Source organism: Bombus fervidus, chromosome 2 (assembly GCF_041682495.2).
Source record: "Bombus fervidus isolate BK054 chromosome 2, iyBomFerv1, whole genome shotgun sequence".
NCBI classification, from domain to species: Eukaryota; Metazoa; Arthropoda; class Insecta; order Hymenoptera; family Apidae; genus Bombus; species Bombus fervidus.
In genome coordinates, this window is record NC_091518.1 from 3,676,770 (window position 1) to 3,688,263 (window position 11,494).

Below are 11,494 nucleotides of genomic sequence, written 5' to 3' on the forward strand. Positions count from 1 at the left end.
GTGTTTGTATTAAAAATAGGAAAATAGTATATACATATAGAGAGAACGGTGTCGGATGGAGAGCGGCATATGCAGAGGCATATATTTCGACAGATCCATAGGGCACGGGTGGCATTCACCGCGGCACCGTCGCCGGATGAAGCCTGCGGTCTCATCGCGATCTACCGCGCCGGTGAAATACCGTATGACTTTTTGACGTGCTTTTAACAGATTGAATTGAAAATGGCTTCCACGGCGCCGATATATCCGCGAGGCCACATCCATACCCTGAAAACGACTGTACGAACGGACGGACGTGAGAGACGAGAGATATATAATCTTTTTCCTTCCCTCTCTCTCGCTCCCTCCACCACTCTTCCCCTTTTTCTCTCACTTTCACACCTCGCCGCAACTTTTTCTCCTCCCCCTCTTCTCTCTCTCTCACTTTCTCCCATTTTCATCTTTCGCGGAAACGGTTTTCCTCGTTTCCCCACCCTTCACCAGCCCCGAATCCTCCCCTAACGCCACCTCTATTTCTCTCCCTTGAATTTTTGCACATTCGCTGATGCGGCACATTGCAAGCTGCGCCGGCGGAAACGACGACGACGAGGACTGGACCCCGGTCACTCGAATCACGGCTGAACCGGAAGGGAGGAGGAGGAGGCAGAGGCGGAGGGTCGCGTAAAAATAATGTCCTGGCTCATTTTTTAAAACCCCGACCGCAGAGAGAGCGAGAAACCTGGGGCCACAGGACTGCAAACGAATCCGAGGTCTGTCGCCCGTCCCAAAGGAAGGAAGAGGATGGTGAAAGGGAAAGAGAGGAAAAAAAATAAACGTGACGGACCGTGGATATAGGCATCGTCGATATTACGGGGCGCAATAGCACACGGGGCCGACCGACGCCGGATGAAACGGTCAAAGCTAAAAAGCTCTCTCCGCCGAAACGGGCTATATATTATCTGCAACCCTTCAAACACAGAACACACCGAGATCCATACATAACCCATATGCGTGCACGTTTCTCTACGTGCCGTTTCTCTGCCCCAGGAATCGCGCTCGTGCAACCGCGAGTACATCTAACGTCTGTTTCCAATAGACGTTGGTCATGGGAATAATGGTAATGTGGATACTTTAGACCCTTTACGATCCTCAAGTTGGACTTGATATTGGGTCTTTAATTTTAATCCTCAACTGGTATTGTTGCAGTAAAGTAGAAACTTACTTCTTAAGTATTTTATCTTGTTTAGCACGTTATATTTAATACAATGAAAATGATTAATGATGAAGTGTACAATATTGAATAAAAGTCAAATATATGTACATTTTAATATTAGATATTTTAATGTACATTATTGTGGTCATTTATAACCCAGGTATCTTTGAGTAATTTTGATTCAAACAGAAAGACAAGATTGTTTTATTTTCAACTTTCTTGCATTTCTCAGTAATAAAATTTCTAACTAATCTCACTAATAAAGTTACCAAACTTTGTGCAAACCGTATTATAATATTAGCGCAGGCATTCCAAAAAATGTCATAATTGTGTCAAATCTTTGCAAACTGAGATATCACTCCAATTTGTTATAGTTTCTAAGATATACATATCTACTTAGTACGCAATTTCTCCGGAAATCTACTGCCAATCGATCTATTGCAAACAAAAATTATATAATGTGTAAGTTATGTTCTTGAAGTTATTTTTCACACTTGTTACATAATACATAATACATAATTTATACCTAATATAATTGAAATGAAAACCAGTTGTTTTTAAGAAAGTCACGTGCACGATAAACGCATGTATCAACGCACTATGTTTCTAGAGGGTGAAATGGGCGTGGTTAGCAACCCTTAGTGAAACAGTGTCGACCAATACGGCAGCATTACACGATATGGAAACAGTTGCAAACGCAAGCGCCGTTAGGGTTGCTGGTACGAGCTGGTGATAGGTTGATGTGCATGGGTGTTTAATGTATGGGCGCAGACTCGAACATTGGGAACAGTGTTGAAAAGGTTACGCCTGCTGCAGGCTCGCATTCAGATTGGTTACATATTAATCCATTCAGAGAAAAGTTTCACGATATCTATTTTGGTTGTTTGTCTTCTTTCTTTTAATTGTTTCCTTATTTTGAGAATCTGTATAAATTCATTTATTTATTTTTTATATTTATAAAAGATTGAATTAGAATAATGATCTTTAATTTCATTTAGTCAAGTTAAATTAATTTGACTCACTTGTAATGTTCTCTAAAAGAAAATTTCTGTAGTTAAAGAAATAAATGTAATATATAAATATATATATCGTATTTATTATTATCTACCTGCGTTCTTTAAAAAATATTCCTCTCATCAGTTTAATTAAACCTTTCCTTACTATTTCATTCGTCTTTTTCAGTAATAAAAAGGAAAAGTGAGAAATGTAAATGGAAAAGAAAAATTTCATTTTTCTTTCTTCTCAGTTCCAATATTATCTATAAGTACAAAATTAAATTAAGTTATATCACCTTTTTAGTATTTTTAGTAAGAAAAAAATTATCTAATATTTCCTATTATAAGTTAAGATTATTATAAACTTAATAAATTACATATATAGCTCCATATCATACATGTTTCAAAGATTAATGTTACATTACTAATGTAAGAGAGTCGGAACAAGAATATCATCTTCCATATCACAAGTTTCTAGATGCAACAATTCCTCATATTGAAATATTACTCGCAATGGCTCTTTAGAATAATTTTTCAAAACCAACAGCATGGTATTTATAATTTCCGAAGGATTCTTGTAAAAAAATTTATATTCCTTATCCGCGTCTGCATGATTGTTATATGCCTCCTCGATAAAGTCACCGTTAGATGTGAAGAACAATATTCTAGGCACATACTTCCCATCTGGTTGAAATTTGTCATCATCTAAAGCTGCATCATATCCCATTTCCGCTTTTACCATCACAAATCTGTAATTCATTAAAAAAATAATTAAATAAACTACAGGGCTGATTATTTTAAGAATATGTTTGCTAAAGTATTATAAACACTTATACTATACTATACTAATATATAATAATATGTAATAAATATTATACTATGAAGTGTTATTTTATATGGAATGCGGTCGTTAGTTTTCATATGCTAGATAAAAATAAAAAATTAGCTGTGGCAATTGACCAATGATAAATTTTTCTATATTTTTTACAATTGTTTATTTTTCCTTATTAAGTTTTCTATTTTAATTTTTTTTATAAACTTCGATAATAATAACTTTCATTGTTCCAAACTTAACTAAAAAAGTCGCATTCTTTATGGAATGATCCAATAAAATTCATATTAATTAATGGTCGACGAAAGATTGTGATTAGTTGTGAAAAAATATTTGACGCCACTGTAGCGTCATCTAATGGTAATAAACTTAATATTAATCAGTTCCAGCCATGGTTCTAGCACAGGCTTCAGTAATGATGTATATTTATGTTCATACACATATGTACATATTTCGATACATACCGATCGCTAAGGTCCATCAATCGTACGGAGTTAGAAAATTTCTGTTTTAATTTTTGACAAGAAGGGCATTGCATTTTATGGATGAGTAGAAAAATCGGTTTGTTCACGACTTTAGCCTCTTGAAAGCCGTACGTAACAGACCTCCATTTAAATAATCGTTCGAAACTCTTGTCACAATTCGAATCTCCAATATTAAGAAGGTTATTTTCGACTATTTGATTTGCCAAAGCGATTAGATTTATAGCACTGAAGAATTTAATCCATTTGTTCATAACTTTAACTGAAATTTTTCATGATATCGTCATATAATGTGAATATAACCAAATTTGAATATCTTCAATGATAAGGATTCGATATGCATATAATGACTTGTGTGACTTATTTTAGACTGGTTAACTGTATATGTAGAACCCTCATTTAGTGTTATAAATCTAGTATAGAATAAAATTACGTTAGTTGCGGTTACAATCACAAATACCAAATTTTAGTGAAACAGTAAAAATAATGAGAAATGTAAAAAATTACTATTATTAAATAATACAATATTTCTATTGTTAATAAAAAGTATATTTAAGTAGTAATATAATATTATTAACTGATTATTAATAATAACAAATACAAAATTGTATGTATAATAAAATTTAATTTGTTGTTTTCATTTGCTTCATATGTATTTTATTGTTTCGGAAATCGCACATTTAATAAAATTTTGATTCACGAACAATACAAATCTAACAACAACTGATTAAATTTGAATGCAATATTGGCTTCGAAAAATTTGTTGAAAACCTAAACAATAATTTTATCATACCATGATACAATACTGTTTTATCAGCATTGCATAAAAACAGATCTTCGAAGTGAAGTGTTTACAAATCGTGTTATAGTCGCACCACAATAGCATACTTCAAATTTAGCGGCATATAAGCACGAAGTTACATATTTCAACTCTTATCAATATGTTATAGTTTACATACTTTTTCTAAAAATATGGCTCGTCGACTTACCGTTTCATGCGTTTAATATTCTTTCTCCAACATTTCTTCTAAACAAATGTTCACTAGTTATTGTGACAACAATGTGATAATGGTAAAGAACAAATTTACATCGAGAAATAGGTTAAGATTATGTTGGAATTTCTCTAGTATCGAATTTTTCTCGAAGAACGTAAGCAAATAACGGACCGACGGAAAAATGAGCAAGCTATGGAATTATTTGATATTTCAAGGATGGATGTCGTATTTGATGGCAGCTGGTTTGTTGGTTTTCACAAGCGGCTTTTTGCTCAATCGCGTTGCAAGACCGGAACGAGCTGAATGTAAAGATTGCACGGATTCTGATTGTAACGTCAAGCAACTTCTTCAGAATCCCGATGCCGCTGCAACCACATGTCTCAAAAGAAGGTCACGTGTTGTATTATTAGTTGTAGATGCTTTAAAATATGATTTTGCATATTGGTATAACGATAATAATTCTACTTCATCTTATTATCGCAATAAGTTACCGATAATTCACGAATTGTTGCAAAATCAACCTATGAATTCACGCTTGTATAAGTTCATAGCAGATCCTCCGACAACAACTATGCAACGATTAAAAGGTCTTACCACAGGATCGTTGCCAACATTCATTGACATTGGATCTAATTTTGCTTCCGAAAGTATCAACGAAGATAATATTGTAGATCAAAGCACTGCCGAAGGTATAGTTTTTATGGGTGATGATACCTGGACTAATTTATTTCCTGGCAAATTTAAACGTCAGTTTCCATCACCATCTTTTAATGTTTGGGATCTGGACAGTGTTGATAAAGATGTTAGATACCGTATATTTTTTGAGATGAAGAAGAAAGATTGGTCTCTCCTGATAGCACATGTTCTTGGAATTGATCATTGTGGACATAAACACGGTGCTAATCATCCTGAGATGGCTAGAAAGCTAAATGATACAAATAGTCTTATAAGAGATATTATCGAGTCCTTAGAAGAGGATACAGTACTTTTTGTTGTTGGTGATCATGGAATGACAGAAAGTGGTGATCATGGTGGTGATAGCAGGAATGAAATTGAGGCTGCCATGTTCGTTTATTCTATGGTTCCTTTGATAAAATATGATTCATCTAACAATACTGTGAACCAAATCGATCTTGTTCCAACATTAGCATCTATTCTTGGGACACCTATACCATTCTCAAACTTGGGATCTGTTATACTTGATTCAATTCCAAGTTCATCAAGAAATGGGAAATTAAAAGATGAGTTATGGTATTTGTTGCATTCAGTGTGGAGAAATATTGCACAGACAAAAAAATATATAAGTGTATATTCTGAAGATACTTACTTATTTTCTAAAGAACAGCTTCAAAATTTGGAAAATATGTATAACTATCTATTTAACCAAATTAAGAGTATTAATACTATTGAAGAATTTGACTCTTTTATTGTGAATAGTCGGAACTACTTTAAATTGCTCAAAGATACATGTTCTGAAGTTTGGGTTCAATTTGATTCTAGTCTAATGTCAAAAGGCCTACTTTTGATGTTTTGTGCTTTGTTTTTCTTTTATCTATTTATCACGGGCATTCCAGAAAGTCGTATGTATAAGATATTTGAGTCTTCATTTCTACAATATTCTATTTTAGCAAATTTAATTACTGCATTAATAATGTGTCTTTTGTTTTTCTTTGATATTTTAGAAGAATTCAAAAACACTACATTGTTTGCCACTGGTACAGTATCTATAATATTATTAGTAATATTAATTACTAAGAATTGGGATGTTATTTCATTAAATTGGTATGATTATAGAAAAATAAAGAAATTGATCTATATTACAAGATTAGTACTTTTTTTAACAATATGCAGTCTTTTTTCTAACAGCTATATTGTTGAAGAAAATAATGTATTATCTTTTTTAATTGTTACTCTTCTTTGGCTTATTATGTTTAATCTAATGAAAAAAGATGCTAGTGAAAATCCAGAAAGAAAAACAAAGCCATTTTTGAAACAACAAACAAAATCAAATTTGAAGATAATTATAATAGCCAGTAGCTTAATAGCATGTATTTCCATAAGATTATCTTATTACTTCTGGCGTTGTAGAGAGGAGCAACAACAACGTATATGTTCTATGTTTGTATTTGGTAAAACAAGTTCTATAACATCAGAAAATTTAGAACGTATTTTACTTGCCATCACATTAATTATGCTTGCATTACACATTACAATAATAAGACTATGGTTGCAAAATTGTGGAAACCTTTCTGGTTTCTCTCCTAGTGTTTTAGTAGGACAATACTGTCCTGTTGTGATAGGTGTTTGTATGGGTTGTTATTGGGTCCTTCAAAGGTTACCAAAATTTGTAAAAGTAAAATTTGCACTGTCTTGGCAAGTAAGCACATTGCCTAACATAGTATATGCATTGAGTCTGTTTGCAATCTTTATATTATACTATCGTCCGCTCAGTATATTTTTACTACCAAAGAAAAAGGAATTAATTAAAATATACCAAGATGAAAATGTAGTACCTCGATTATTTGAAAAAATAAAGGAGTCAATTTATCGAAAAAATATAGATGTAGATCAAACGCCAGTTGTTTATGGCTTGGGTACCGCATATAGTGCCACATTTGTCTCATTAAGTATATTTCTTATGTTGTTATATTCTTTATTGTTAGGGGATATATTATCACCTAGTACTTTCTTAATGTTTATATGTTGTACCTCCGTTTTGAGCTTATCAGCAATAGAAAGATACAAGAATGCTAATAGTATATGTAAGTACTTTAACCTATAGATAATATGTAAATGATTTAAATTATAAATTTCATCCTTAATGTTATAATTTTATAAACAGCTGAACTGGTAGAAGTACCTACTCCCATACTATTGTGTTGGTTCTTAATAGCAGAATATTTCTTCTATGGAACTGGGCATCAACCAACTTTCCCTACAATTCATTGGGATGCTGCTTTTGTAGGAACAGGTGGACATTTCTATGGAAATTTATTACCAGCAATCTTAATAGGTATCTATATATAATCTTGTTTGTATTAATTTTAAATCTCTTTCTACAAGTAATAATTTGTAGGAATAAACACATTCGGATCACACATTATACTAGGTGCAACATTACCACTATTAGTTATTGTACCATTTACTTTTTATCTTGTATTTCCAAAGTTAGCTAAAATAAAATTTTCGGAAGACAACATGAAAAGAGGAGAACTGCATCTGTTTGAACAAGATTCTGTGTTTCATACTGCAATTTTCTCAGTTGCAGGAAAATATATATTACTTCATGGAATCAGAGTAAGCAACATTTTTAATATTTTAGATTTGCTAATGTTTTAACAATATAAACTAAGTATAAACTAAATAAATAATCACTGTTAAAGAAATAATTTTAAGTTTAAAAACTATTTTTATTGATGGGTTTTTATAACTTCATATAGACATTTGGTAGCATGCTTGCTACGACGATTCACTGTCGACATTTAATGGTTTGGAAGATCTTCGCGCCGAAGTTAATATTCGAAGGCTTGGGATTATTGGTAACATTAAGTAGTGTACTGGCGTCCTTTTATATGGTATTCAGAATCGATCAACAAATAGAACATCTTATATCCAGAGTGACAAAAGGCAGATGATAAAATTTTTCTTGATATAAGATGTAATCAACGCAGTAAAATATCAAAGTTTAAAATGTAATATTAAGTGAAAAATGTGTGCAATGACACGTTACTCGTATCATTAAAATTGGAAGGTTCTACCAAAAAGAAGTAAACTAGATGTCCAACGTCGACACTTACCAGTACTGCCGTTTTCATAATTTTATATGACTTTATATAAGAAATAGCGAAAGCGTAGTTATATATGAACTATTAGTCCAAATAGGAAAACTGAACTGAAACATTCAGGACATGAGAATGAGATGTCTTTTCTTTTATTTTTCCAAAGACCAAGGCATGTTATTAATTTTGGTGCTTCCTAACACACTAACGCTACCCTGCGTGCAATGCATTGCTGATTACAGAGAAACAAAGCAACGCACTTGATGCAGGATTGCGTCCATGTGCGCAGATGATTGCTTGATCAATGTACGTATTTTTTTCACCATTTCAAGTTCATCACTGTTAACCGTATATTTTTTGTTTCATTTACCGCATACGAAATTGTATATATAGCGTATATTATAAACATAATAGTAAATTTAATAAAAAGTTATATATCTTTAAGGTAACTCTTCTTATATATTTTAAAATAGTAAAATTCTTTGAACTTGTGCCTTTCCCAGTACATGGTTTTATGTTCTCTATGTATTTTGCAAAATATACTTTATTGAAAGGTATCATCAAACGTACACGTTATATATAGTATGCGAAAAAAATGATCAGTTAAAAGATAGAGAGTTTGTAATTACAAGTGATAGAAATATTCCTGCTAGGTCGGTAATCTAATGATGATTGTGATGTCTGTATCCTCTATTGTCATTTCTCAGGTATTCCATCCAGTTGGCCCACTTATAATAGTCCTCGTAATCGCTGGGATCCTGTAACAGACGAACATGTTCACAATATTCACAGTATTCAAATTACACATACCTAGTTTTGGTAATTATTATTTTGAAAGACAGGCACCTGCATATTAGGCAATACAGGTATTTGTATCTGGAAACAAATGAAGTTATGATGTTGCATAAGATATCTTGTCAACCCATCATTTGTTTTACAATGATACAAATTGTTGTTACCTATCATATTCAGCTTTCATCATATACAATATAGAATACAAATATATAAATTCAAAAAGATATTTAATTTGAAACTTTTGTTTCGATTTAAATGCTTACATATAACTTGATTTTTCCACCTTGGTGTTCAGGTGTAGATCCTCCACCTGCCTGTACAGACTCTATAGAACCAGGTGGCAAACTCTGATATCCCTGATGCATTTGCATCTTAACTGAACGTGCTTGTTGTTTTTGACTGCTTCCCTCATTCAGAAAAGATTCAGCACCACTGACAATTTCGCGCTTTATACCTCCTGCATCTTCAGGATAAGAAACCCAAACTGAGCCAGGACCTTTTGGCAGTGATCGAGCCATCTGTAGCCCGAATTTACTATAACTCGGATTGTATGCAAGAGGCACTCCATAATCTAATGTATCTAATTTATGTTTAATAACATCCAATAGACTCATGTTAGTGGGCAAACCACTAGGGGAAGAAGGAATGTCATTAGTCATTGGATAATTGGCATTAAATGCTCCTCCGGGAGCACCTGTGGATGCCATTTTTGCTTTTGTTATATTTTGAACTGCCAAAGTAATATTCTTCTGTAAGTCAGTTAACATATCAAATACTTGACTCAAAACACCCATCTTTTGCTGAAAAGAAAACATTCCATCGATAGTTGGTTTTGTCCATGGACCAGGACTAAAAGGTTTAAATGGTTTCTTTGATGATAGTGATGTTGCAGACTTTTCATAAGAAATCAAATCATTCATTGTTGTAACCATGTTGCTTTTTAAATCACCCAATTCAGATAATATGTTACTAACAATCGAATCTTTAGCGGCGTTGATCGATGAGAGGTCTTCAATGGATCTTGCTATTTTTACTTGTGCATGACTTCCATCAGATATAATAGATCTCACCAAATCGTTTTTAAAATTTGCACTATCTCCATCGCTAGTTAGTGCAGTTTTATTCAGTTTTAAAGTGTCAAACAATTTATCCAGGAACTCTGATACTTTATCATTGTACTCTGTTGGATTAGGGATTACAGATGATGGTAACCAAAAGTCAGGTGGTACAATGGTACTTTTCGTTGTTGGAACTTCGATCGGACTTGGTGCTGGAGTAGAAGTAACAGTATTTTTAAACAAATTATCCAAAAAGGTAGTTTTCTTTGCTATAAACATAGATGGATCCACCACAGGTCCAAAAGGTCCAAATATTCCTGGTAAATATTGTTTTGGTGCTGTTGGACCTCCCATCTTTTTAAGCAGTACATTCACATCTTCTTCTGGTTCTTCAGAAATTGGAGCAAGAGTGGGATATGGAGGTGAAGGTCCCAAATCTTTTGTTTCTGGCTTACCACTGTCCATAATTGAATGAAGTTTTGTTACAGTAGACTCATCTATGCTTCTTTTTCTGCGGGAAATCTCATCTTTCATACTATAATCAGGTATAGTATTTAAGCTTGAAAATGGAGACATAGGCCCGAACTTAGAAGCCATAGGACCAAAAGGTTTCGAACCGAAAGGCCCAAAAATTCCACGTTTGTACTGGCCAGCTTCATCAACCACGTTACTTTTACTGAATAATGGTGTTTTGTCAACAGTATTGTACAAAGATGGACTTACTGTATATGGCATAAATGGTTTGAAGCTTATAGGATAAGCAGGTCCTAAGCCACCAAACAAGTTGCTCAGCATATCTGTCTTCTTCGAAATCATCATTTTAGGATCAACAAATTTTGGAAAGGAGGAAGATTTTGGCATATAAGGTACTGTTATGGTGTCTGTTCCTGTTACTGGTAGTCCGAGAGCTCTTGCATAATCTAGAAGAACATTTTTTATATAAGGAAGAGTATATAAAATATATACATACATACTTTGTACATTTATGTGAAATATTAAAACCTCTACCCGAAAATTTTAATTTTAGCATCATTTTATTAAAATTATGTTTTAAAAAATTAAGTGTTTTATATTACCAGATTTTGAAGCATAGCTTGCCCATGATGCTGCTCCTGAAGGGCCTTTAAAAGATGCTCTAGTTAATACTATCAAATAAGAGAAAAGTACTAGATCTTTTGGGAGAATCATCTTACACCAACTTGTTGAACTCTGTGTTGTTACTGCTTTTATAGCAGCAGTCAAATAATAATAGTTGCAAAGCTCTTAAGCTTATTAGCATAGGACTAATATTCTCATTAAAATAATCCATGGCATACAGGAGGTGCACTTGTGTTTTATAATTAACCAATACAATTTCTTCATGCTA

The 11,494-nt window shown here is 33.1% G+C and overlaps 3 protein-coding genes across 5 annotated transcripts; 1 reads left to right on the forward strand and 2 right to left on the reverse strand.

Annotated features, from left to right (window-relative positions):
• Nucleotides 1–2,306: 2,306 nt before the first annotated feature.
• Nucleotides 2,307–4,283, reverse strand: LOC139997897 (thioredoxin domain-containing protein 12). Its single transcript, XM_072021942.2, has 2 exons — nt 3,484–4,283; nt 2,307–2,936 (listed from the first exon to the last, which is right to left on the reverse strand). The coding sequence occupies exons 1-2, from the start codon at nt 3,753–3,755 to the stop codon at nt 2,612–2,614; spliced, it is 597 nt and encodes a 198-aa protein (XP_071878043.1). The 5' UTR covers nt 3,756–4,283; the 3' UTR covers nt 2,307–2,611.
• A 132-nt stretch (nt 4,284–4,415) lies between these two features.
• On the forward strand, nt 4,416–8,412 carry Pig-o (phosphatidylinositol glycan anchor biosynthesis class O). The gene is made up of 5 exons (XM_072022483.2): nt 4,416–4,572; nt 4,648–7,258; nt 7,339–7,509; nt 7,573–7,793; nt 7,937–8,412. Exons 2-5 carry the CDS (start codon nt 4,678–4,680, stop codon nt 8,129–8,131), a joined length of 3,168 nt encoding a protein of 1,055 aa, XP_071878584.1. The 5' UTR covers nt 4,416–4,572; nt 4,648–4,677; the 3' UTR covers nt 8,132–8,412.
• Nucleotides 8,413–8,801: 389 nt separating this feature from the next.
• Nucleotides 8,802–11,333, reverse strand: LOC139998151 (uncharacterized). 3 transcript variants are annotated; one of them, XM_072022484.1, is made up of 4 exons: nt 11,205–11,333; nt 9,334–11,048; nt 9,122–9,151; nt 8,802–9,033 (listed from the first exon to the last, which is right to left on the reverse strand). In XM_072022484.1, exons 1-4 carry the CDS (start codon nt 11,314–11,316, stop codon nt 8,938–8,940), a joined length of 1,953 nt encoding a protein of 650 aa, XP_071878585.1. In that variant the 5' UTR covers nt 11,317–11,333; the 3' UTR covers nt 8,802–8,937. The 3 variants fall into 3 exon arrangements, with proteins under 3 accessions (XP_071878585.1, XP_071878588.1, XP_071878587.1); XM_072022487.1 differs by having other exon boundaries at nt 9,086–9,151; XM_072022486.1 differs by lacking the exon at nt 9,122–9,151.
• Between the last annotated feature and the right edge of the window lie 161 nt (nt 11,334–11,494).

What these genes read in the sequence shown, in the direction of transcription:
- LOC139998151 (XM_072022484.1), bottom strand. Translation starts at nt 11,316, where the DNA reads ATGATTCTCCCAAAAGATCTAGTACTTTTCTCTTATTTGATAGTATTA. An exon ending in AAGCTATGCTTCAAAATCTG is followed by an intron (nt 11,049 to 11,204) that starts GTAATATAAAAC and finishes ATGTTCTTCTAG; the next exon opens with ATTATGCAAGAGCTCTCGGA. An exon ending in GTGGAAAAATCAAGTTATAT is followed by an intron (nt 9,152 to 9,333) that starts GTAAGCATTTAA and finishes ATTTGTTTCCAG; the next exon opens with ATACAAATACCTGTATTGCC.
- Pig-o (XM_072022483.2), top strand. Translation starts at nt 4,678, where the DNA reads ATGAGCAAGCTATGGAATTATTTGATATTTCAAGGATGGATGTCGTAT. An exon ending in CAAGAATGCTAATAGTATAT is followed by an intron (nt 7,259 to 7,338) that starts GTAAGTACTTTA and finishes TTTTATAAACAG; the next exon opens with CTGAACTGGTAGAAGTACCT. An exon ending in TATTACTTCATGGAATCAGA is followed by an intron (nt 7,794 to 7,936) that starts GTAAGCAACATT and finishes AACTTCATATAG; the next exon opens with ACATTTGGTAGCATGCTTGC.
- LOC139997897 (XM_072021942.2), bottom strand. Translation starts at nt 3,755, where the DNA reads ATGAACAAATGGATTAAATTCTTCAGTGCTATAAATCTAATCGCTTTG. An exon ending in TTGATGGACCTTAGCGATCG is followed by an intron (nt 2,937 to 3,483) that starts GTATGTATCGAA and finishes AATGAATTACAG; the next exon opens with ATTTGTGATGGTAAAAGCGG.